Source organism: Scardinius erythrophthalmus, assembly GCF_964197995.2.
Source record: "Scardinius erythrophthalmus genome assembly, chromosome: 16".
Lineage (NCBI taxonomy): Eukaryota > Metazoa > Chordata > Actinopteri > Cypriniformes > Leuciscidae > Scardinius > Scardinius erythrophthalmus.
The window spans coordinates 38611762-38638174 of record NC_138236.1 but is presented as its reverse complement, the minus strand read 5'-3'; the positions used below and the strand labels follow the sequence as shown (position 1 = coordinate 38638174).

Genomic DNA, 26413 nt, shown 5'->3' with positions numbered 1-26413 from the left:
CAGGTGTCGCTCATCAGTAATCACGCCACCGGCCTCGCACCGCTCTCTCACGGCCCTCATAAAATATTAGATGTTTGTACTTCAGTACTAGCTATCAGTTAAAGAACAATGGATTCATGCACAATGATGCACTTACTAAAATGTCTTGTTTGCACTAACTGTGCAAACATCTAATTTATATTAATTAATTCATTAAATTTGTTTCTAATTTGTAAATGGAGTCATCATAACTTGCTTGCTGCCATGTTTGCACACCTATGGAAGCTTGTTTCTGCCACAGAATAAAACATTTGAAAAGATAATTACGACTTTTTATCTCACATTTGCGAGTTTTCATCTCACAATTCTGAGAAATAAAGTCAGAATTGCGAGATGAAAACTTGCAATTGTGAGATAAAAAGTCGTAATTATCTTTTAAAATGTTTTATTGTTACATATATTGACAGAATTGCGTGATATAAAGTCACAACTGTCATACAGTCGCAATTCTGACTTTGTCTTGCAATTGCGACTTTATATCACGCAATTCTGACTTTATAACACACAATATCACACAATTCTGACTTTATAACTCGCAACTGTGACTTTATATCACACAATTCTGACTTTATAACACACAATATCACACAATTCTGACTTTATAACTCGCAACTGTGACTTTATATCACACAATTCTGACTTTATAACACAATATCACACAATTCTGACTTTATAACTCGCAACTGTGACTTTATATCACACAATTCTGACTTTATAACTCGCAATTGTGACTTTATATATCACAATTCAGAGAAAATATTCTGTGGTGGAAATAAACTTCCATACACACCTTTATGCACTATCAAAACAAAAAGTATAATCCATGGAAATTTGGGCACACAACAACAACATACAAATGTTGCCCATTTCTTGAACCACGTGCAAAACCAACAACATTTTACTCATTCACAGCGTCTCCCAGCATCAGACTTAAATCAAAGGTCTTCTTACATTTGGATTCAAGTGTGCTAATGGTCCTGAGCAGTGGCCCAGTTTGCTGTTTGACAAGGTTGTCAACCGGTCAGGTCTTGCACTCCTCCTGCTTGTCAGATCCTCTCAGCTGACATATCGCCCCCCTATTTATTCCAGACAGATGCTGCTCTGACGTACGACGCGGTCCACATCGTGTCGGTCTCCTACCAGCACGCGCCACAGATGACTGTCAACTCACTGCAGTGTCATCGGCACAAACCCTGGAGGTTCGGAGGACGCTTCATGAGTTTCATTAAAGAGGTAATGACAATCGCTCATGGCACTGCTGTCACAAACACTTCTGCTCTCCAGAGACAAGACAAGATATAGAAGATATTGTTTAAATAACATGGTATTAGTTTCTCTGCATGTCACTGAAGCCTGTTTAAGCTCATTTTAAGTGGTTATCATTTTTTTTATTTTTTTTTATTTTAAATGCATCCATTGTATATGATGGCCACCATATACAAGCAATGATTAAAGCAATAAGTGCAGTGAAGCCATGGTTTACTGTGATTTTAGAAGGGCTGTTCTTAGGCTAAAAACACTCTAAAGGAAAGGTAAAACTGCGTTTATAAAACATTTACTACATATTCCTGGTTAGGTTTCTTAAAAAGCACATGTAAGCTAACAAGATCATCAACATTTAACAGCATATAAATCAAAACTGCCTAACGTTACCGAATGAACTGTCAGCTCATGAAAAGGAAATGACTGTGAGGCTTTGATGGAGACGATCCACATGATCTCTGTTTCTCCTCCCTAGTCCTAGTCCCTAGTCTCATCACAAACTGCATTTCCCATAATCCATTGCCTGGACTCATTATATGTCATTACTTTCAACAGTGTGTCATTACCTTGTTAACTCTGCCTTCATTTAGCCCTGTGTTTTCAGTCATTCTTTGCGAAGTCTTGTTTGCGTCACACTGTAATTCTGAGCACTCTCTCTTTTGTTTCCGTGTTGTGGTTTCGATCATCTGCCTGGTTTGCTGGATTTCCCTGTTTGCCTGTGATTTGGACTCAGTCGTGGTTTATTGTTTCGCTGTGTTCGTTTGTGGATTATGTTCCTGACTCATCCGTGTGGATTATAATCTTGTGCTCGGATTGGACCATCTGTGTTTGTATTTCTCATAAATTAGTGCTTGCATGTGGATTCTCTCTCCGCTTCATCTCTGCCTCGACGTTACTGTAATAAAGTACTCACAAACTATTCGTTTTTTATAATTAATATAGTGTAGTCTCTACATTGTAAGTATTTTAATAGCCTATGTACAAATAGTGAGTTCTTCATTCATTGTCACTGTAATTTAGAAAATGTTTTTGTTTAATTAGCTCATATGTAAAGAGTTAATGTAATGGGTTTTTTTAAGCTTTGTATCCTAATCCACTCTAACCGATGTATTTTAACGTAATCTCATGAGAAATTTTGCTTGTTTCTTTTTCTACAACACATACAATTACTTACATTTGAATAGACACAAATACACACACTTGAGTGGTTATGTTTAGCTTTGGGGATGAGGGATTGTGTGTGTGTGTGTGTGTGTGTGTGTGTGTGTGTGTGTGTGTGTGTGTGTGTGTGTGTGTGTGTGTGTGTGTGTGTGTGTGTTTTTTAATGTATCGTTAATGTTGAATTATTTACTCCCAATAACCATTAAAGGGATAGTTCACTTTGAAATTAAATTTTGGTATGTTTAAGCTTACCTCAAGGGCATCCAAGATGTAGGTGACTTTGTTTCCGCAGTAGTTTCAATTTGGATATTTTTAGGTCAAACCGTTCTTGTCTGTCAGTCGTATAATGCAGGTCTATGGTCACTGTCTCAAAGAGCATGCACAGAGTCCAAATTAAACAATTCCCCATCGTAAGTACACATTGATGGCCTAAGACACGGAACGAGCGGTTTGTGTGAGAAAACGAACTGCATTTATATCGTTTTTACCTCTTATACACAACCACGTCCAAGTGATCTGAGGGCGCGCGCGCTTCCGGCGTTTTCTTCTTCTTGTTTTTTTTACGGCGCAAACAAATATGTGCATTACCGCCACCTATCTCAGAAATGGACCACTGACACTTTTCTATACTTCTTTAACCAATCAACCGACATAAATTCACCTTATTTACCCGCATAAAGGCTTCATAGAATTTTATCCGGCGCTTGCGCAGACTAAGCCAGAACGCGCGCACACGTCACACACCAGGAAGCTGAAGTTCCTTTAACAACTCCTTTACTAATGGTATAAAATAGTGTACATCATTTATATCTTTAATAAGTTGTTAACAATTAAAGCATTATTTAGCTCTTTATACGGTATATGAGCTAAATAAACAATATTTATTTAGTGACAATGAATGAAGAACGTCTCGGTTACGTATGGTAACCCTCGTTCCCTGAGTCCAGGGAACGGAGACGCCGGAGTTCCCCTGACGAATTGGGATCACGCTAGGGAGCCAATTGCCTTCGAGAGAGTTAACAACGAGCCAATGAAAGAGAAACTGAATTGGCATGCAATATTTGCATTCCGCGGCCCGCCTACCAGTGCGGGTATAAAAGGCGGAAGTAAACATTGTGCAATGCTTTTCGCTGAGGAGCCGAACAGTGTCCAGTCCTCCGCGAAGGTACAGCAACATGGCGACGGGACGAGGCGTCTCCGTTCCCTGGACTCAGGGTTACCATACGTAACCGAGACGTTCCCTTTCGTCAGCAGGGAACTCCGACGCCTCGTCGGGGGAGTTCCCCTGACGAATTGGGATCCCTACCAAAACGCCATGGTGCTGGCCCCTTCCAGCGCCCAGCTAAGCTACCCTGCAGCAGTTTCCAGAAATTTTACGGGAGCTAGCTAGGGAATCACACTGCTGTTCCGCAAGACCCAATCAGTGGATATTGGATAACACTGGGAAAGCGTGCCCGTCTCCAAGGAAAATAATAATGGGGGGAACGCTGCGGAAGCTGAGGCAGCCTAGAGGAAGGCCCTCAAATGCACACATGTACTAACCATGTAGGGTAGTGAAACATATGGAAATCCTTGAAGGTAGTCTCAGTCCAGAGGAGTGAGGAGCGTACTCAACAGGGATGACAGAACGTGTCTGTCAAGGGGAAGACACGGCTGAAATGCACGTGGCAATAATGGGTCGCCGCAGGGACCACTGGAAAAGACACCCAGTCTACTAGCAACTCCTTACTGAAGGTAGCAGACCTGGTGCCGGGCGGTCCGCAACGCCTGGCACCGGAGGGGGTGATGGAGGAATTCACGAGGTTAGCCGTTTGTTGGGTAACCAACGGAGCAAAAAGACGCACGTATCCGCTCACGGAATGGCGTCGCAAGCCGACACACCTATTCCCTCTAATTACTGGCCGTAGCGAGTACTCGGGAGGAAACCGGTTCCACACGTAGGCTATAAAACCTAGCGAACGTGTTCGGTGTCGCCCAGCCCACAGCTCTACAAATGTCTGTTAGCAAGGCGCCTTGTGCCAGAGCCCAGGAAGCGGCAACACTCCTAGTGGAGTGAGCCCGCAACCTAGGTGGGCAGGGCTCACCCTGGGACTCATAAGCCCTGGTGATAGCATCTACTAGCCAGTGGGCTAACCTCTGCTTGGAGACAGCCTTCCCCTTCTGCTGGCCTCCGTAACAAACAAAGAGCTGATCTGAGGTTCTAAAGCTTTGCGTTCTGTCTATATAAACCCGGAGGGTCCGGACAGGACAGAGAAAAGCTAGGGCTGGGTCTGCCTCCTCCTGGGGCAGCGCTTGCAGGTTCACTACCTGGTCTGCGAAGGGAGTGGTAGGAACCTTGGGCACATATCCGAGCCTGGGTCTCAATATAACCTGAGAAAGGCCAGGCCCGAACTCTAGGCACGATTCGTCGACCGAAAATGCCTGCAGATCCCCCACCCTCTTGAAGGAAGCCAATGCTAACAGGAGCGCTGTCTTAATGGACAGGATATTAAGCTCGACTGACAGCAAAGGCTCAAAAGGAGGACTTTGAAGTGCTTTAAGCACCAGAGTTAAGTCCCAAGAGGGTACAGGGTGCAAGTTGCGAGGTGGATTTAGCCTCCTAGCACCCTTGAGGAATCTGATGACCAGGTCGTGCTTCCCCACGGACTTACCTTCAACTACATCGTGATGTGCGGCTATTGCGGCAACATACACTTTAAGGGTGGAGGGAGACAGCCTTCGCTCCGACCCCTGTTGTAGGAAGGATAGCACGACTCTGATCGGGCAAGTTCGTGGGTTCTCCCCATGGGAAGAACACCAGCCGACAAACAGGTTCCACTTCAGAGCATAGAGGCGCCTCGTAGAGGGGGCTCTAGCTGAAGAGATGGTATCTACCACTGCCTGTGGCAGGCCATCTAGAACCTCCGCGTCCCGTCCAGGGACCAGACATGGAGTTTCCAGAGGTCTGGACGCGGGTGCCACAGAGTGCCCCGTCTCTGAGAAAGAAGGTCCTTCCTCAGAGGAATCGGCCAAGGAGGGGCTGTCGCGAGGAGCATGAGTTCTGGGAACCAAGTCCGGGTTGGCCAATACATTGCCTTCTTGCCCAGCGGCAGACAGGAGTGGCGTGACCGAGGTGGCGCCACTGCTATCTGAGAGCTGGGGAGAGAGGACCGAGGGTGGCGCACACTGCCGTCCCACTCTGTAACGGGAGAGACTGCTTGTTCAGCAGACCCAACCGTGAATGACCCAGAGGAGGAAGAAACTGCTCTTTTAATGAAGTTTTGGGTACCACCGACCGGCTGGTCGGCGGCGGAACAGAAAAAACAAACACAGGATTCTCCACCCGGCCCTCCCCCGGGGGAAGGAGGGGAGCAGAGGCCCCCTCCTGAAGAGCAGCTGTTCGATCCTCTGGGTCGCCCGTCTCAGGAACGCTTCTTCCCTCTGGTGTTCTTCTTGGGGGTCGAAGACGGCTGAGCGGGCGGGGGAGCCCTCTTGCGACCGGCACCCCACCTCCTGGGTTTAGACTGCTGCCCAGGAGGAGGAGCAGAGGGGGCCGCAGGAGGGCGCCCTCGGCGACGAGCAGCCTGAGGTTCCTCGGCCGCAGAAGACGGACCAGCAGCAGTCCGCTTCCTGGGCAGGACATGCCGAAGCGCCTCAGACTGCTTCTGGGCGGTGGAGAACTCTTGGGCGAAGTCCCCCACCGCGTCGCCGAAAAGGCCCCCTCGGGATATGGGAGCATTCAGAAATCTAGCTCTTTCTGAATCTCGCATATCCGCGAGGGTAAGCCAAAGGTGGCGCTCCTGGACCACCAAAGTGGACATCGCCCGTCCCAGAGAACGTGCGGTGACTTTCGTCGCCCGGAGGGCGAAGTCCGTCGCCACACGCAGCTCCTGCAGCACCCCTGGGTCGGGACCACCCTGCTGCATGTCATGAAGCGCTTTGGCCTGGTGGAATGCAGGGCGGAAGCGGCTTCTCCACACGCCGTGTAAGCCTTCCCGGTGAGACCGGAGGAGAACCTACAGGCGCGGGAGGGGAGTGAAGGGGCACCCCGCCAAGTGGAAGCGGTCTTCGGACACAGCTGCATCGCTACTGACCGCTCCACTGGGGGGATTCCCTCGTATCCCTTAGCCGCCCCACCATCCAGGGTGGTGAGGGAGGAGGAATGAGAAGGTCTATGTCTGGCAGCCAGGGGTGCCGTCCACGACTTCGTCAACTCCTCATGCACTTCCGGGAAGAATGGGACCGGAGCGGGACGCTGAGAACCAGCGCGGGCCGCCCCGATACACCAATCATCAAGCCGCGAAGGTTCGGGACACGGTGGAGGGTTCCACACGAGCCCGACATTCGCGGCCGCCCGGGCAAGCATAGCGGCCAACTCAGGATCCGGCTCGGCCGCAGCCACCACACCCGAAGGGGGTAGACCCGCCGAGTCGTCACCTGAGGATGACCGCTCTCCCTCCGATGCAGCGATAGACATCGCATCGTCAGGTGGCGCCCCGAAGGAGACTACCGGAACCGCCCGGGGCGGCACCAGCGGCTCCAACGGGGGCACTGATGGCAACGACGCTACTGAGGAGTGGGAATCTCGTGAGGATCTTTCACCTGGCGAGATATTCCGCACTGAAACCCTCACACGCTCACCAACAGCCACAGCCGAAGTAGCCGCCCGCTGGACTGAACCAGCAGACGAACTAGAACGGGTGTAGACTGAAGGGACACCCTCAGCATTTTCTGCTGAAGGATTTTAAGTCTCGAGCGGAGCGCCGCCAGAGTCATGTTCCCACAATGAGAACATGACTCGTTCACAAATGCTGCCTCTGCGTGTCCAGAAGAGGACTCGTTGAAAAACACTCTTTTTTTGGCACTCAGGCGAAGGAAACAGCAGAAATGAATCCTGTTTGGCTCCGAGGCGATAAGCATTGCACAATGTTTACTTCCGCCTTTTATACCCGCACTGGTAGGCGGGCCGCGGAATGCAAATATTGCATGCCAATTCAGTTTCTCTTTCATTGGCTCGTTGTTAACTCTCTCGAAGGCAATTGGCTCCCTAGCGTGATCCCAATTCGTCAGGGGAACTCCCCCGACGAGGCGTCGGAGTTCCCTGCTGACGAAAGGGAACTCACTGTTTGCATATAGCCTATTGATATACACTATACTATATATATGCTATATATACACTATATAATAACACTATATAATATAATATATGATATAAACGAATATATAAACTATGAATTAACTATAAACTAATAGTTTGTAGTACTTTATTACTGTATAATTATGGTAAAGTGTTACTGAAAAGTGCACATCTTTCTGCTAAATAAATAAAAACATGATGCTCTTTCTGATGTATATTTACCAGAGACATTCCTATACATGAATTGTGTCCAAACACCTTCATTAATTATCTATGCACTACTGATAAACACTGCATCATTATTCAGAGGCTTTAACAGTGGATCTCACCTGATAAACAATACCCATTCACCGTACATTTTAATTGCCTCGTTTAAGTGCAGTGAGACGTTGATTGCAGCGAGTTTGAGTTGGTTCTGTTCTACTAAACTCACAGTGTCCCACTTTCTCATCACCGTGTGCTTCGCACGCAAATGTGCTCGTCATAATCAGCTCTTATTTCAGATCACAAGAGAGACTTTGATTGGGACTCGTAATAGGCAGCTTAGAGTTGTTGAACACAGCTCTGTGGACGAGAGGAGAGAGAAGCGAGGGATGTGGAGAAGAACACACGCTCGCAGTGAAATGTCCTCGCTCATGAACGAGAGCGGAGGTGTTTCATTTGGAAGAGGTTATGGAGAGGGCTGTAGATCGGTGTGTGTGTGTGTGTATGTTGTTTGGGGGTGGAGCTCTAAGCTTTAGGAACGAGGGAGGAATGGAGAGGAGGAGTTGCCATGTAATTTTTTCTGAGTCTCTAGAGATTGTTGAAAGTGAGATGGTCGTTAATTAGGACGAGGTCTTAGGGGAAGATGTGTCTGAGGCGCTGGGATGTAAAATGTAATTAAAAAGGAAATAGAAGCTAGATGTGTGTGTGTGTGTGTGTGTGTGTGTGTGTGTGTGTGTGTGTGTGTGTGTGTGTGTGTGTGTGTGTGTGTGTGTGTGTGTGTGTGTGTGTGTGTGTGTGTGTGTGTGTGAGAGAGTGTATGTATTTGCACTCACAAGTATGTGTACCATACTTGGACAAAAAACTGGCTTCTTTTCAATTCATGAGTGAAAATTTGAATGGATTTGGACACACACCGCAGGATGTTGAAATGGAATATGAATTAAAATGGCAGGAATAGGAATTTACTGAATTGCAATTCAGAAGTCACACAACAGATGATTAGTCCAACAAAACATACATTAGCCTGCATCATTCATTTTGATTAATTTTTCCTATTGTCTCCCTAATATGAAGAGTACATTTTCATCATATTTCTCTAAAGCAAATTGTGTCGTCAAAACATTTAACACGCCACAATATCACAAAATATCAATCCCATTCACTAACACTTTAAGCCTTTATGTATAATGCATCATAAAGTTGTTAATAATGTATGTTATAATGCATGATATCTTTTCATAAAATTGTAACCACAGTTAAAATGCATCGTAGTATTTGCAGATTCCTTGTTACAGCTGAAATTAGTTTTTTATCATGTGTTTTAATGCATTATTCTAAAGGTGTGTTTAATAAATATATGAGTCTTTATAATGTATTATAACGGGTTACAATTATTCATGAGACTATACAGTGCATTATAAGATGCAATATTAATGCATTACAATTCTTTAGTTTATTGTCCAATTCACACTATTATCTAGTATCTTATTATCATGCATATTTCTAGGATAGTGGGTGTTTATTAGTACTTATAAAGTACATATTAATGTATTATTCTGCATGATCATACTCTACATCCCTTAATCCTACAATGCCTAAACTTAACAACTATCTTACTGACTATTAATAAGCAGTAATTAGGAGTTTAATAGTTAGTTAGTGAGAATTGGACCCCAAACTAAAGAGTGACCTTATTCTTTCATAATTCAAAGGCTTTAAGTAAAGTGTTATCTCACTTAAAAAATAGCAAAACGTTTTGACTTTCTTATATTAAATATCTTGTAATAATGTTTCTGGAAATGTCCCATAACATTTTAATGGGTAGTTTATATCAAGAAACTGAAAATCCAAAAACAATTCTTCTCCTTTTTCACATAAACTCCATAACATGACATGACATGACATGACATGACATGACATGACATGACATGACATGACATGACATGACAAGACATGACATGACATGACATAACAACATAACATAACATAACATAACATAAAATAACATAACATAACATAACATAACATAAGAAATAAAACTGGGGAACTGAATTGGGATTGAAATGGCATTTTCAGTTAAATGTTTCTGAATGGTGCACATCAGTGTTTTAATTGATGGAAATTGTAAGTAGCATTTCAGTGTTGATTTTTACTATCTTCTAATATTTCTTGAAATGTCCCATAAACTCTAACATAACATGTCCATGCATATTGAGAAACTGAATTTCCACAAATCTACATCCTATTGTTGATTTCAATTTAATTCAAACAGGGATTGAAATGGTATTTAAATCTGAATGTTGGTGTGTTTTAATTGTTGAAATGTGTGTGTGTGTGTGTGTGTGTTTTGAAGTCTCACTGGGATGGCCTGACGGGACGGCTGTGCTTCAACAGAACTACAGGTCTGCGCACCGACTTTGATCTGGACATCGTGAGTCTTAAAGAGGACGGCCTTCAAAAGGTAAACCACCACACAAACACACACACAGCAACCGTCTCAAATCACACACAGCATAACTCAACAAACAAAGCACATACAATATATAATAACAACGTGCTTGCTATGTCTTTATGCTTTTTTTACACAGTAGGAGGGATAAATGATTAAAAGCGGTTTTCTTCTGCTAATGCTCGGCTGTTAAACAGTGTGTAATAAGTCACTTTTCATTTGCATAGTCGATTATACCAGAATCTTTCATGCTGCCAAAGAACAAAAATGTGTCATTGAAAAAGGATTGTTTTTCCCTTCAAATAACCTTCTGGTCTCTCAGTCTAGCGCACTGAATCCTCCTGTTCCTCGTCTCCTATGGTCACCATTCCTGTGCAAATAAAGAGCCATTTGTGTCTTACGTTTAATTTACCTCCTAACAAGGAAGCAAATGAGGTGTTTAAACAAATGCATAAGTTAGTGGATCATAAAGCAAATTGGATTAGTGTACAAAGTACTGTTAATTACAATCCTCTGTTAATGACCAGCTGAAGTTACACATGCTTTTGTGCATTAATGAGCTACATAAATATAGTAGCTTTTGTGAAAAGAAGTGCAAGTAATGCAAGACAAATACTATTTTTTTTTTTTTTTTTTTTTAATTAATCATTGAGTTTTCATTTATAAGTTTGACTATCACACTGTGGCAATGTGTGTTTGTGCACACACTGTCTGAGAAGCCAAAAAATGAAGTAAACAAACAGCACCAAACACCTCCACAAAATCTGTATCATTATATAAAAATTCCCGCTCTTATTCAGCAGCACATGCACACAGAAGAGTAAAACAATAATTCAGTGGGGAAGCAGTGCAATTTCCCAGTAACAGCCTCACATTTAACTCTTAGAGCTGTTCTAGCAGTAGACGTTCAGAAATTATAATAAAAACAAACAAACATGTATATTAACTTTTTTAATATTGAGCAGTTTAGATTGGAATATACTGGTAAAAAAACGAAAGAAATCTGTATTAATTTTGAGGAGGGCAAGAAAGTCTCCTCTCTGCAACGTGAATATTTCTCCTTCCCCTGATAATCACGTTAGATGAATTGATGAAATGAAACATCACCCTATAACGTGGCGTAGCATATCATGTGAAATGTGCATCTCCCTGTATCAGTCGTGTGTGTACGCTGGGTTTTGCGCAGGTGAGCGTGTTATCGGGGGTTTATTACACCTGCGTATCTCTGAGATCTGCCGCTCTTGGGCTTTATGAATATGAGAGCAGTTGTGTTGGAGCAGGACAGAGATAGAGAGAAGTGTTCAGATTATTACTGTAAACCTCCTCATAACCGTCCGTATGCCAGACTTGCTTTTTCTCACTGCAGGGGATTGTTTGTGCAAAACTCGCTAAATTTGCTCAGATTCGCTATGTGCTGATATTAGAGGGATTATTCACAGTACAACTATTTCAAGTCCCTCTACTGACTGACTGTGTGTGTGTGTGTACTTAACTATATTTTGGGGACAAATTTGTACCCAGAAGTGACAAAAACCTGACAAAATCTCCAAAAACCTCCCATTAGGGATATCCTCATTTGTGAAAATGTAAAAATGCAGAAAGTTTTGTGTGATTGGCAGGTTTAGGGGTCGGGTTAGTGTGTGTGTGTGTGTGTGTGTGTGTGTGTGTGTGTGTGTGTGTGTGTGTGTGTGTGTGTGTGTGTGTGATGGGTAGGTTTAGGGGTCGGGTTAGTGTGTGTGTGTGTGTGTGTGTGTATGATGGGTAGGTTTAGGGGTTGGGTTAGTGTGTGTGTGTGTGTGTGTGTGTGTGTGTGTGTGTGTGTGTGTGTGTGTGTGTGTGTGTGTGTGTGTGTGTGTGTCAAGTCAAGTCAAGTCACATTTATTTATATAGCGCTTTTTACAATAAAGAATGTTTCAAAGCAGCTTCACAGAGATAACAGGAAAATAATGCAACAAAGTTTGTTTCCAGAAGAAAATAGCGTCACAGTCCAGCTTAAGTAAGTTCAGCGATGGTTCGTTTTTGTTTTAAAAAAAGTTCTGAATTGCTAAAACACATTTCTTGAAACCATCACTCACTTTCTCAAAACCTTAAACACAAAACTAAATTTTCAAAGCACATTCAGAGAACAGCTGACTCTTCTGGCAACATCAAACAATCTCCTCAAAACTATTCTGTGCTATATCTGTGCTCAAAATCAAACAATGCTTTCAGATCATACACACACACGAGTCAACATTATAAACACTACAGATCATTTGTTAGACACTACATCAAACAATGGAGAACACAGAAAGCATGAAGTTACAGGAAAAAAAAGTCTATTGTAACAAAGTAAACAAATTTTGCAATTACTGTATGTAAAAAAGTATAGTAATGACAACTTACAGTAGCCTACAATATACAGTATAATAAATCGTATACCATATGCACTGCAAGTATAGTATTTTACTGAATATTGTATAGTAGGCCTATCAAATGTCTGTATATTCAACACTTGCATACTGTGAAAACACAGTGACCCAACGGCATACACAAAAAAGTTTACAGTAAAAAAACTCTAAATAAAAAGCATGTTACAGTCACTCAGAAGAGTTGTGCAACTGCAAAACCAAGGTGTCACTACTGTGGTCATTGACTTTTCAGTTGCTTGTCATTTGTCACATGTTCCTTTGTTCAGTTTCCCGCCACTAGTCTGTCTCCCTTGTTACCATCATTAGTTTATCTGTATCACCTGTGTCCTATTAATTACCATCATCTAGGTATGCTATTTAGTTCCTCCTGTTCACTCTGTCTTTGTCCGATCTCCGTTAGCTATGGTTGTTGTTTATCCTGCCTGCTTGGAGAACTTTCATTAAACTAGATGTATATTGATCTCGTTGTCTTGGTCTTCCTGTCAAAGCCAATCATGACAGATGTTCGGACCACCCAATATGAATGATAGGGCAAGAATAATCGTCCTGGCTCAGGAGAGCCCTAACTTTTTTTGTGAAGGACTTTATGTGTCTTGCCGCCACCAGCTCTCTAGACGATGTGACCCTAAGGATCCTTTTCTGGATCGGGGCAACTTTCCACCACCATATCACCCTGCCAGACACCACAGGATTGGACTGGAAAGAGACGTCATCAGGTGTCTGGAGAGCGTCGCGCCCTGACCTAGAACACCAGAGCCAGAGCCCGTTTCACCCTCGACCGCGGAGCACTCGTGTGTGCCCCCTGCAGACGGAGAGCTACCACCCACCACAACACGTCAGCCAGAGCCCGAGGAGAAGAGGCCAGGGGTGTGAGCCAACGACATCAGTGGACGAGGGAGTCATGAATACGGAGAATGAGGACTTGCTGATCAACTTCAGTGAGGAATTAACAACTCCCACCCTATCCCACCTGGTATCTTCATCATCATCACAGTTCCTGAACAGTACAAATGACTGAATAGACTGTGTATTACTCATTGTCATTCTGTCAAGATCCTCACCACCTCCATCACCCCAGAACTCAGTCAGTCCTCCAGCCCAGCTGCTGCCGGATGTCAACAGCCCTGCGTCTTCTATGTGGAAGCCCTGCTATGACGTCGAGCCGCAAGTCCTGTTAGCACCAGCAGTGTCAGTGCGAGAGGATCCTACGGCTCCGCCTTCATCTCAGCCTGTCGACCTGTCCACTCCGTCTTGGCTCCTCCCACCTTCAGCTCCACCGGAGACCCTCGGACTTGCGGTCACACCGGGCTCCCTCGTCCTGCCGCCGGCAGCTTGAAGATCGGAGTCACACCGGTATGGAGACGGGTTTGTTGAGGATCAGTGCCTATCAGCCTGTCGTGTCGATGAGGCCTTCGTTGAGAGTCTAGCTGACACTTCAGGCATGCGTTGTAGTCGTGTCTAGGTTCTGGTCTGGATACGCCCCGGATACGGCTGACTACATCATGTGTTGTGGTCGTGTCTAGGCACAGGTCCTCCATCTGGTCTGGATACGGAAACCGCGGAATAAGCAGAAAGACTAACATTAGCGTAGATGCCATTCGTCTTATAATGTAACGGTTACATTAGGTGTTATACGAAGTGTTCCCGGTGCCGGCTAACCTAATTTATGCAGTCTAATATGTCTTGCAGTCTTGTTTATGCAGCCTAATATGTGTGTGTGTGTGTGTGTGTGTGTGTGTGTGAGTGTGTATGATGGGTAGGTTTAGGGGTCAGGTTGGTGTGTGTGTGTGTGTGTGTGTGTGTGTGTGAGTGAGAGAGAGAGAGAGGGCCCTATTTTAATGATCTGAAACGCAAGTGTCAAGCGCAAAGTGCAAGTAACTTTGTGGGCGGGCCTTGGGCGCTGTTGCTATTTTCCCGGCGGGATAAATGACTCATTCCCTTTAAGAGCAGGCGCGCTTTTTCCATGGCGGATTGCTATTGTAATGGCGGATTTGCCAGGCGCGCACCAGGAGCGGTTCACAGCCAAGGAGAGCGACGCTCTCGTCAGGGCCGTAAAAGAGAGAGAAGTGACATTAAGCATGGAGAAACCCACCTAAATTAACTTCGGTTAAACAGGCGTATGATAATTTGGGTAAATGTGTAAGCTAGATGTATGCTTTTATCTATCTATCTATCTATCTATCTATCTATCTATCTATCTATCTATCTATCTATCTATCTATCTATCTATCTATCTATCTATCTATCTATCTATCTATCTATCTATCTATCTATCTATCTATCTATCTATATATCTATTGTAATAATATATGATTTGCAAAAATGAAAACTGCTGCTTCTGTGTAGATGAGAGAATCAAAGTGTATGCGCGTTGTGCACACGCTACATTGATTATGGCCAAGCATGCACCCTTAAAATAGCATATGAATAACATTCGCATCACACCACTGACTTTAAACTATTTTTTCCTGGTTAGTGGCGGAATTGTTTTCTAAACCTGCAAAATAGCATGAAGGAACGTTTGCGCCGGAACACGCCTCCTCTTTGCACTAAACCGCCCAGGGAGAGCAAGTGTATTTCCTAACTTACCGACATGCGTCTGTGGAGGGAAAAGTCCGCTTTGCGCGGGTGCAAAATAGGAATGATACATGCGTCGGTGTACAAAGTCAGTTGCGCTGGGTGCAAGATAGGGCCCAGTGTGTGTATGATGGGTAGGTTTAGAGGTTGGGTTAGTGTAAGGGGAGAGAATATACAGTTTGTACGGTATAAAAACCATTACATATATGGAATATTCCCATTTAGATAGCTAAGTGTGTGTGTGTGTGTGTGTGTGTGTGTTTGTGTGTGTGTGTGTGTGTGTGTGTGTGTGTGTGTGTGTGTGTGTGTGTGTGTGTGTGTGCGTGTGTGTGTTTGTACCTTAATTAATGGCAAGCATTTTAATGTCTCTAATATCCCTGGAGGCAGATAGAGCACTCCGGCTGAAATAGATTAATTGATTGATAATCAGCTGGATTGGTCCCAATGCAGAGTTAAACAAATAGCCTGCAAACTAATAATGAGTCATATCTCTTGATATGTATACAGTATATATATATATCAATATATATATCTACTTAGACACTTTTTGTGTCTTCCCATACTGGTTTAGTATGAACTAGATGATTTCTGAGAAAATACATATAATGATAAATATGATTAATTTTTAAAGTCCAGATGTATACTTTTCACAAGTCTGCAAACATAGCCATGAGCACTTGTGTGTTGGCGTACTTGCATTGGGTTTTTATCTTCTAGCACGATTGACATCACATGTTGTTGTGTTGTATGCGATTCATAACTGAACACAAGGATGTGCGCGGACCTATTCACTGAAATTCACTGAAAATGATCCTCTGGAAGTTTGGTTGTCAAGTAAATTTAAGGATGTTTAGTCATTTTTACTGGAAAACAAGACATATTTTGTTTTCTGAGAAATATTCCTCAGACTTTCCAGTTTTTCAGCTGAGAAATTAAAGAAACAATGACTTGTTTATAGTTGATCCTGCATATTAAGATGCAATATGAGTATTTGAACACCGGAAAAGTATAACACCTTTAAAAACGACACAGTGTTATCAGATACTAATTCATGCCGTAAGTTTCGCTTTTTCTTTTGTTAAACATTTTCTGTTGCAAAATTGAATTGAGAAGCAATCCCCTTTGGTGGAATTGCCCTTCCTCTATGTTAATGTATTCAGAGTGTATGCAAGGGCCTAGCTACTCATGTACTGCCCTATTGGCATAAAAACAGAAGAGCCAATCAGCTAATGCTTCAGGAAGAGCTCAACACAGGCTGCTAATGCAGTCAGATGGGCTATTGCGATGTGGATGGGTCACACAGGTACGGGAAACACGCTCTGACTGCATAAATCTCCTCTTTTCTAGGTGGGGAAGTGGAGTGCATCTGGAGGACTCAACATCACCGAGGTCCCACGACAGAATGGCATGAACATCACAGACTCGCTTTCCAACCGCTCACTGGTCATCACCACCATCCTGGTAAGGTCATCCAGATGCTGTGTGTGAAAGAGAGAGCTTGTTCTGTCTCTTTTTTGTCTTTCTCCAAATTTCACTTTCTTTTCTAGTGTTCTTCACCTCTTTTCAGGTCAGCACTTGGGCTGCTTTTCAAGTAATGAAACGCACATGCTCCAGATTCTCCATTCCTCTCACAGAAATGCAAAATAACTCTGTCCCTTTCAGCATCTCAGTCCTTGAAATAAATTGACCTGGCTGAATCAACAAAACAAGATGTCTTCCCCTGTTTGAAAAAAAAGTTTGAGCCTCAACCATCTCGCCTTATGGTGCAAGAAAAAAATAACAAGGATTTGCATCTGACGTATGTGTGTGTGTAGGCTATCAACATGGCTATACATTCAACATGGCAGAGGCTATTAGCATTAAGTACAAATTGTGTTAAATTCTATTTACACCTGTACCCGATAACCAATAACCCTACCCGATAAACACTTTATTCCTACTATTAAATACCCGTTAGCTGCTTTATCTCTACTATATTAGTGGAAACTATTTAAATTTTTCCACTATTTTAATTTTTATTTTAAAAAACACGCCTGTCCGAGCTGATATACAATGGGAAAAGGGAGAAGAATAAGTTTGGAAAAAGGTGGATTCAAACTCGTCAACAGTTGATGCCACCCGCCTTTTGTAACTTCTGTGTTTCGTTTTTAATTTTGTCTGGCTTAAAAAGACAATGGTAGAGTTAGTGTAAATAGCCTCTGCCAACAAGGCAGTGTAAATAGACAAAAAGTAGGGCATACTGAACTCATTTGCGAAAAATTGTTGCTGTGGACTTTGATAGCAACTGACTAGGTTACTTATGTCGTTGAATTGTTTTAGTTTAACATAGTGCAGTTTTTCTCAAATATTGATTATATGCTAACTGCAGTTCAGTTGATTATTTAAATATGCCAATGATGCAATTCATTTGATTGAAATTTTCGATTTATTGAGCCCTAAAAATAAGTAATAACCTTATACGACTAACCCTTGTACAGGCACCTTAGGTAATCCCATCAGCTCAAGTATTGGATAATGCCACTGACCCATTCCAATTTGGTTTCCCTCCATAAGATATCTTAAGAGATTTGTCATAGACTTATCATAGACATGTAGCCTTAATTTATTGCTGTTACAGGCAGATGCATGCTGGGTGAAATTCTGCTTTACCCAATGTCATTTGCCAGATAATAGCACAAATGACACATCTTAAAATGAAAGTGTGTTGCATTCAACACTGCATTCTCACAGATGTCCCGAGGGCTGCATTTATGTATGTTGCAGAATTGTTTTGGGATTTTTTGGTACTGACAACAGCCTGTGTGGACTTATTTTGGACAAGCATATGAGTTATCAACAGGGATAAACACTGTTATTAAATGTGGATTGAGCTGCAAGGCTATAATTATGAGTTAAGGTCTTGATAGGATATAATCAGTGATTTTCTAGTAGCGATTGGTTTTGTTATATTAAGATTCTTTCCCCTCCCTTTTTAGGCATTTAACAGGGGTATTGAATAAGGGTCAGCCAAAAGTGAAAAAACAAAAAACAAACTATGAATACGAATGAATAATAACCTAGCACACATAGCAATTATGACAGATATAAATTATGGTGTTTTAACATCCCAAAATTTCCTTCAGAAATACCACAAACAGGTGCTGAGATAGCCAAAGTTTGACCTTCACCCTAATCTAATATTCTGGACCAGGTGAAAATATATTATGATCATATTATTGCAAATAAACATCCAGAAACTTTTAGACTGTTGTCATTGCTCAAATGATGAAGGAATCATTTAACATTTCCAAGCTTTTATTCAACTTGAATACTTACTCCATGTACTGTAACTGATTCCTTTCGCTTACTGTTCATGCAGAAAGAAAAGGGAGAGAGTATTAAAAACATTGGATTTGCTACCAAATCTTAGGGAATATTACAGACTAGGGGCTTAGAACAGATGGTAACAACTGTTATAGTTTTATGTATTATTAATTTTTGGCCACACAAACGTTTTGATCAAGATAATTGGACAGCTTCTACAAAGTTTTGCTTTCTGTTTCATTCTGTATCAATTCAACCCATTATCCATGGTTTCATTTAAAGCACACTGACACCTAAAATACCTTAATTTTGTCACACTCACAGATAAAAGCAGACAAGGATTATGAACAATCAACACAGTTTATTTGCAGGATGTAATAGATACAAGAGCGAAACGTAGAAATGGTAGGCAGTTCAATCAGTTTGCGTGAAAGGGACTCATCCATGCTGGTGATGGTGGAAGGGATCTGGGCTGGTCATGATAGTGGACGGTGCTGGTTGAAGATAGAGGAAGACGAACGGCAGACTGGACAGAAACAGGAAGAGATGAGGATCCGGATAACAGGACAGACGAAAGAGGATACTCCGATGAACAATACTAGAAGGGCAGGTAGTTGAACACACTGAGTATCAACAGGTCTTTGAACCAGTCAAAGACGAGACCAGACAATGAGGGAACAGAAGGTGAGTGTATTTAACCAGTGGGGATGAGGTTCAGGTGCGGGTGATTTAAAACTCGGGTGAGAGTGAACGAGTGGGTGGAGCATGATGATTGAATGATTGAGGGAGTGACGGTGTGGCTGAGTCCGTGACAGTACCCCTCCTCCACGGTCGGCTCCTGATGGCTGAAGGAGGTGACGACCTTGGCCTCTAGGAGCGGGACGGTCGGGATGTTCAAGGTGGTACGAGGTGAGGAGAGTGGGGTCGAGTACATCGTCCCGAGGGATCCAGGAACGCTCTTCTGGACCGTACCCCTCCCAGTCAATAAGGTACTCCAAGCAGGTTCCCTGTCGTCGAGAGTCGAGGATGGCCCGTACCCGATATATGGGTTCTTCTTCGACGAGCTCGGGAGGAGGAGGCACCACTTCTTCACCCAAGTCTGTGGCGGAAGGTAAGTCAGTGAAAGGCTTAAGAAGGGACACATGGAATGATAGAGAAATGCGAAGATTTGTGGATAGGTTTAACCGGTTGGTGACTTGATCTGCCTCTGGATGGTATATGGACCTATGTAGTAGGGACTCAGCATACGGAAAGGCAGTCGGGAGACATCCTGGGTCATGGACGGCCACCAGAGGCGTTGATGGATGAGCGAGAGGGTTCGCTGGCTACCTGGGTGTCCAGAGCCCAGAGAGGAATGTGCTGAGTCCAGAAGGAACGATCTACAGCTGGTAGGTACATACACCCTTTCTTCTGAACCTCCCGGTGGAGCAGATACAGTGAGCGTGTCATGGCTAATCTGTTCGTCAAGGGCCCACTGAATGGGACTTAGCACCATGGCTGGAGGGAGGATAGTCTCCAGAGGTTGAGTTTCGGGATCAGTGTGATGGAGACGTGATAAGGCATCAGCTTTGCAGTTCTTACTTCCAGGTCGGTAGGTGACTAAAAAGTCAAAATGAGTGAAGAAAAGTGCCCATCGGGCCTGACGAGGATTGAGTCTCTTGGCTTCTCAAAGGTATTTCAGGTTCCGGTGAGCTTATTGATAGGAACTCATGATTTCCCACATCATAGTTTTGCTCTGCCGGGGACAGCATCTTAGAAAAGAAGGCACATGGACGGAGGCATTGCTGTTGCTCACCCTGCCGCTGTGAAAGCACCGCTCCAACTCCTGTGGATGAGGCATCCACCTCAACGATGAAAGGAAGGCTGGGGTTTGGGTGCTGAACGCTTCTCATAGGTGGTTGAAAGCTTCCGTGGCTGATGGTGTCCATGACAGAGACTTGGGCCGATGCTTGAGCAGAGAAGTGAGCTTAGGAGACTGTAACTCTTGATGAATCGGCGGTAGAAGGTAGCGAAACCAAGGAAACGTTGAAGTTCTTTTACCGTGGTAGGTTGAGGCCAATCGATGATGGTTTTGACCTTCCTCTGGTCCATTCTGATGCCCTGGGGGTCGTTGACGTAACCTAGGAATTGGACAGAGGTTGTGTGGAACTCGCATTTCGAGCCTGAGGTAGAGGTGATGTTTTCTCAAGCGCTGGAGGACCTGTTTTACCTGGTGGCGATGTTCCAAGGGACTTGAGGAACTCACAGAGAACTTCATTCATGAAGTTTTGGAAGACTGAAGGTGAGTTGGACAGGCCATATGGCATCACCTGATATTTATAGTGCCCAGACGGGGTGATGAAGGCGGTTTTCCACTCGTCCCCTTTTTTTGATGCGCACCAGGTTATACGCGCTCCTCAGGTCCAGATTCGAGAAGATACAAGATCCATGCAGCTGTTCCAGGTCAGAGGGGACCAGAGGAAGAGGATAACTGAATTTCACAGTTGGGAGTTTAGGGTGTGATAGTTGATGTATGGCCTCAAGCCTCTGTCCTTCTTGCCGACGAAGAAGCTGGAAGCGGCAGGTGAGGTTGATGGTTTAATGAACTGTTGTTGCAACGCCTCCTTGATGTATTCCTCCATGGCCTTTTGCTCCGGGATGGACAAAGGTTAGATCTTACCCTTAGGAAGAGTGACGTGGTGGTTGGACAGGACAGTTAGCGATGGAATGGCCCTCTCCCCCACAGTAAAGGCATAGATGGTGCTGAAACATTCGCTGATGCTCTGCAGAAGACAGATGGTAATTATCCACTTGCATTGGTTCAGGTGCTGGAAGGGCGACAGGTGGAACAGAGGGCAGAGGATGCAGCGAAGGAGGAGACATGGAACAGGCGTTGAGACGTTGAGAAATGTGGATGGCTTTTGACATGTTTTGACAAGTTTTCTAGTCCCATGACATCGTCATGCACAATCATCAGTTGTTTGATCTCAGGATTTAGACCTTGACGGAACACAGAGAGCAAGGCAGTTTCGTTCCATCGACTAGCGACCGCTAGTGTACGAAACCGTACGGCATATGCGCTGACGGACTCCTTTCCTTTATGAATGGTGAGCAACTGATCATGAATTGACAGAGGCGGGACAGTTTGACCAAAAACTTCCTTCAAATGGGATAGAAAAGATGATAGTGACTTGATGACTTGGCTAGTTCCACATCGATTGTGCCACTGGAGAGCACATCCTGACAGGAGAGAGATGAAGGCCACACAGGCTTTATCATTGGTGAACAGGTGGGACTGCATCTCAAAGTAGAGCGTGCACTAAAGAATGAATCCGCTGCAATCCTCCACCTCACCTGTGTATGTCGCTGGACAGGCCATGATCCATGGTCCGTGGCAGGTTGTGAAGAAGAGGTGACTGTTTGCAGAAGCAGGGACTGACGAACTGCCTGGACGAGATTGGCGAATGGTTCATCGCTCGCGCTCACTGTATTCTGCATCTTTGATGGTCTGGTCTTCTGTCACACTCACATATAGAAGCAGATAAGGATTATAAACAATCAACACAGTTTATTTGCAGGATGTAATAGATACAGGAGCGGATCGTAGAAATGGTAGGCAGTTCAATCAGTTTGCGTGAAAGGGACTTATCCAGGCTGGTGAAGGTGGAAGAGATACGGGCTGGTGATGATGGTGGACGGTGCTGGTTGAAGATGAAGGAGGAAGACGAACAGCAGACTGGACAGAGACAGGAACAGACGAGGATCCGGATAACAGGACAGACGAAAACGATCCTAGAAGGGCAGGTAGTTGAACACACTGTGAATTTCAACAGGTCTGTGAACCAGTCAAAGACGAGACCAGACAATGAGGGAACAGAAGGTGAGTGTATTTAACCAGTGGGGATGAGGTTCAGGTGCGGGTGATTAAAACTCGGGTGAAAGTGAATGAGTGGGTGCAGCGTGATGATTGGGTGATTGAGGGAGTGACAGTGTGGCTGAGTCCGTGACACATTTCTATCCTAAAAAGTCATATAATGTTTCATATTAAATTATATACAGTATTATATTAAAATTAAATTATAAATGTCCTTTATATTAGATCTCATGTCCACAAACAAAAGCTTTATATATTCTTATATTTTATTTATAGGAGACACTGGGGCTAGTTGTCACACTTTTATCTCCAGTGAATAGTCAGTTTATTAAAAAAAAAAAAGTTTCTGTTTAAGCATATACACAGATGAGCCAATAAATTATGACCACCTGCCTAATAATAATTTGTTATATAAATATATTTATATATTGGGATGAATAGGAGAGGCCAATGAGAAAATTTGGCTTGGATGCTAGGGTTACTCTTACTCTTTTTTGAAAAAAAAAAAAAACACCCTGTTTTTTCTATTTTTGTTTTATGACCATATAGTACCTCTGTTTGTTTTAGGGTGATAGTTTGTTGTTGGTCCTCTGCGTGCTGCCAAAACAGCGCAGACCCGCCGAGGCCTGGACTAAAAAAGTGCCCTGAATGTGTCCTGTGGTCTCTAGCACCAAGACATTAGCAGCAGATCCTTCAAGTCCTGTAGGTTGCGAGGAGGATTCATCCATGGATCGAACTTGCTGGTCCAGCACATCCCACAGATGCCCAATTGGATTGAGATCTGGGGAATTTGGAGGCCGTGGAAACTCCCTGAACTCTTCATCATGTTCCTCAAACCATTGCTGATCAATGTGTGCAGTGTGACAGGGTTCATTATCCTTCTGAGAGAGGCTACTTCCAGCAGGGAACACCAGTGTCATGAAGGGGTATACCTGGTCTGCAACAGTCTTTAGGGAGAAGTCACGATTCATATTGACATTCACATGAAAGGCAGGACCCAGGGTTTCCCAGCAGAACATTGTCCAGAGCTTCTCACTCCCTCCACTGGCTTGTCGTCGTCCCACAGTTATCCTGGTGCCATCTTTCCCAGGTAAATGGTGCACACGGCCATCCAAGTGATGTAAAAGAATATGGGACTCATCGGACCAGGCGACCTTCTTCCGATGCTCCAAGGTCCAGTTCGGACGCTCGCAAAGCCATTGTAGGCACTTTTGATAGTGGACAGAGGTCATCATAGGCACTCTGATTGGTCTGTGGCTCCAAGCCTTGCCGTTTCAGAGATACGCTGACCCAGTGGCCTTGCCATAACAATATGCCTCTTGTCAAAGTTGCTCAGATCTTTATTCCTGCCCATTCAACAGATTGATTACGAGAACTGATCGTTTTATTACCCTTTAATCTACTCAGACCTTAATATGTGGCCTTATTAGGAGATGATCAACAATATTCGCTTCATCTGTAACTGGTCATATTTTTTTGGCTCATCAGTGGACTTTAGATACAACTTATGATTTAGATTACAAAAAAAAAAAAAACTTGCAGTATGTCATGTGTAACAACCTGATGTTTTGTCCATGTTATATAGATGAACTGTGTCTGAATGTATGCCAGCTATTGCAAGCATTTGTGGAATTGAACTATTTCTGTACTGACTAATATGTTCCTACTTAGTTTCTGAGAGTTCTGAAATTGTACTTGGGAAAACTTTCCAGTGTGACAACTAGAACTGGTCTCAAATGTAATGGCATGGAAAAACCCATGTCTGGTTAATGGTGTCACGCATGTGGTGGAGTAATAACTTATTTTAATGAATATGTTGGAGATCGAATTAATGCTACATGTTTTTCTATAAATTACGGACATGGCATCTGAGGACTAATTCCAATTTTTCACAGTTATTTTGCTTTATTTCCAGATTCAATCATAGGCTCGATCTTACGCACTAGAGCACATTTTGACTAACTAAAGCCCTCTAAGCACTCTTGACAAACTTAAATACATAAATGACAATTGTATGTATTCTAAATAAATGATATAGATTGTACTGAATGTCAGCTTGCTTATTTGGCTTAAGATAAGGATTTATTGAGTCTTGTTTGTAATGCAAACAAGAAACTCTGCTTCTATAACCACATTTCGAGAGCTGTCGTTCCAAGCACACAACTTTACGATGCTGTTTGCGAATGTTCTTTAGAACTACGTTTTTGGGAAACACAGACTTGTTGAACTGCTGATAACGACAGAACTTGTGACCATAGTTGACTAACGATGCTTTTGGGAAACATACCCCTGATTGGTAGATACAGTAGTTTATGAGTCCCAACACTCAGAAAATGTGTATGGACGATAGCAAGAAACTAAAAATGAACAGTTTGATGATGTGTGCTGCTTGCCACGCTCAATATTTAGCATATGTCAATCAGCAACATTACTCTGTCCTTCTGCTCCTTTTTGGCTGAATATAAAACGACAAAGTCGTACCTGGTCCCATCGCTCCTTGGGAATGTCTTGACAGTTGCAAGGCTGGTGTCCAAAGAGTTATTCGATATATATAAAGCCCCTTATTGGCTCGGGGAACTCTTAGATGTCAAGGTACATAAAGAATATTGCTAAAGAATCTCAGTTGTACTCACTTTAAGACTCCGCTTGCTTTAGTTGTTATGTCGTATTAAACCACTAAAAGTACAGATGAAACTGAAGTACAGCAACCTGCACAAGCTGGGATACTTACAGTACATATTTCCATAATAACAGTATTTCAGTGTTATAATGATAACGCATAAATAGATTAGGTGGTATAATTTGCAATTTAAAAGACATATTCTGGACGGTTTGGAAGGGCATCTCAATCACATGTGGTATAAGAGGACTAAGTAGGGATCTCTGCAGTGAGGAATTGCACTTAACATCATTGCAGATGTTTCCGAAACCGGTCCAGGCCCAACAGAAGTTTATGCTCTTTATGCACTTCCGTAGCCTTCTGAAATTGGGATTATTACAGCCAGGATTTAGCAAAGATATCCATGTATAGAGATGATGGGAATGGATCTTGTGTGTAGTAACTGATGGTGATGATGAAAACTGGTTTGGCCAATGTTACCTCTCTTCCTGGAACTGACTTCCCATCAAGCCTTACATTGTGGATTCAGGATGTTTGGAATGTCTTGCTCATGGAAGGTGTTTCTATGTACATCACATCACCAGCCCACATGTTTTATTCGTAAACATCCCAGGGTAGAAAGGGCTTATCTCCGTGGCTCAGCAGAACAGGACAGCGCTTCAGTTTTGAGAGCCCCTCAGGACCAATGCAAGCTATGCGTGGCTATGCTCTCTCTCTCTCTCTCTCTCTCTCTCTCTCTCTCTCTCTCTCTCTCTCTCTCTCTCTCTCTCTCTCTCTCTCTCTCTCTCTCTCTCTCTCTCTCTCTCTCTCTCTCTCTCTCTCTCTCTCTCTCTCCCACGCTCTAGCCAACATTTGAGTACCTTATGCCAGCTCTCCTGCATAAGCCAATCCCAGCAACATCTCGGGGTCTTTCATGTACAGCACAGCTTTCTTCATTGAGAGGCAATGCGAGGCAGGTGGAAATAATGTCCTATACAAATTGTCAGGAACATTCAGAGTAAAATAATGTCTAGGTTTTCGGAAAATAACATGGGAATGCATTACACATTACACACTTCAAATGCAGATTGTAATACATAATGACATTTTATACAGTCTCAGGTGGAAAAAAAGTTAAAAAGTTGTCACTTGGGTGGTACCCTCTCAAAAGCTACATCTCTTTACCTTATTTACCCATAAATGGTGCAGATTAGTACCTAAAGAGTACATTTTAGTAGGGTACCATCCCAGTGACAGCTTTTGTACTTTTTGTCTGAGGGTGTGGGATCATAAAACTACTTTACACTGTACTTTAAGCTATAAATTATTTGCCACTTGGGGTGCCACGTAGGATTGCAAAAATAATTACTGTTTTCAAACCAGCTTCAAACTGGTTTGAGGCGGTCTAGCCCCACAATCACATCATTTGGTGAGTCAA

The 26413-nt window shown here is 43.4% G+C and overlaps 2 protein-coding genes across 2 annotated transcripts in view; both read left to right on the top strand.

Annotated features, from left to right (window-relative positions):
- Positions 1-26413, top strand: part of LOC308704148 (NLR family CARD domain-containing protein 3-like) — a 1230758-nt gene that overhangs the window by 822653 nt on the left and 381692 nt on the right. The gene's annotated exons all lie outside the window — the stretch shown is intronic.
- The window catches only part of grik3 (glutamate ionotropic receptor kainate type subunit 3), a 183570-nt gene that overhangs the window by 89721 nt on the left and 67436 nt on the right, over positions 1-26413 (top strand). The window contains exons 7-9 of the mRNA XM_081389070.1: positions 1129-1272; positions 10137-10244; positions 16568-16681. Coding sequence (XP_081245196.1) covers positions 1129-1272; positions 10137-10244; positions 16568-16681 — 366 coding nt within the window. The remainder of the gene's footprint in view (positions 1-1128; positions 1273-10136; positions 10245-16567; positions 16682-26413) is intronic.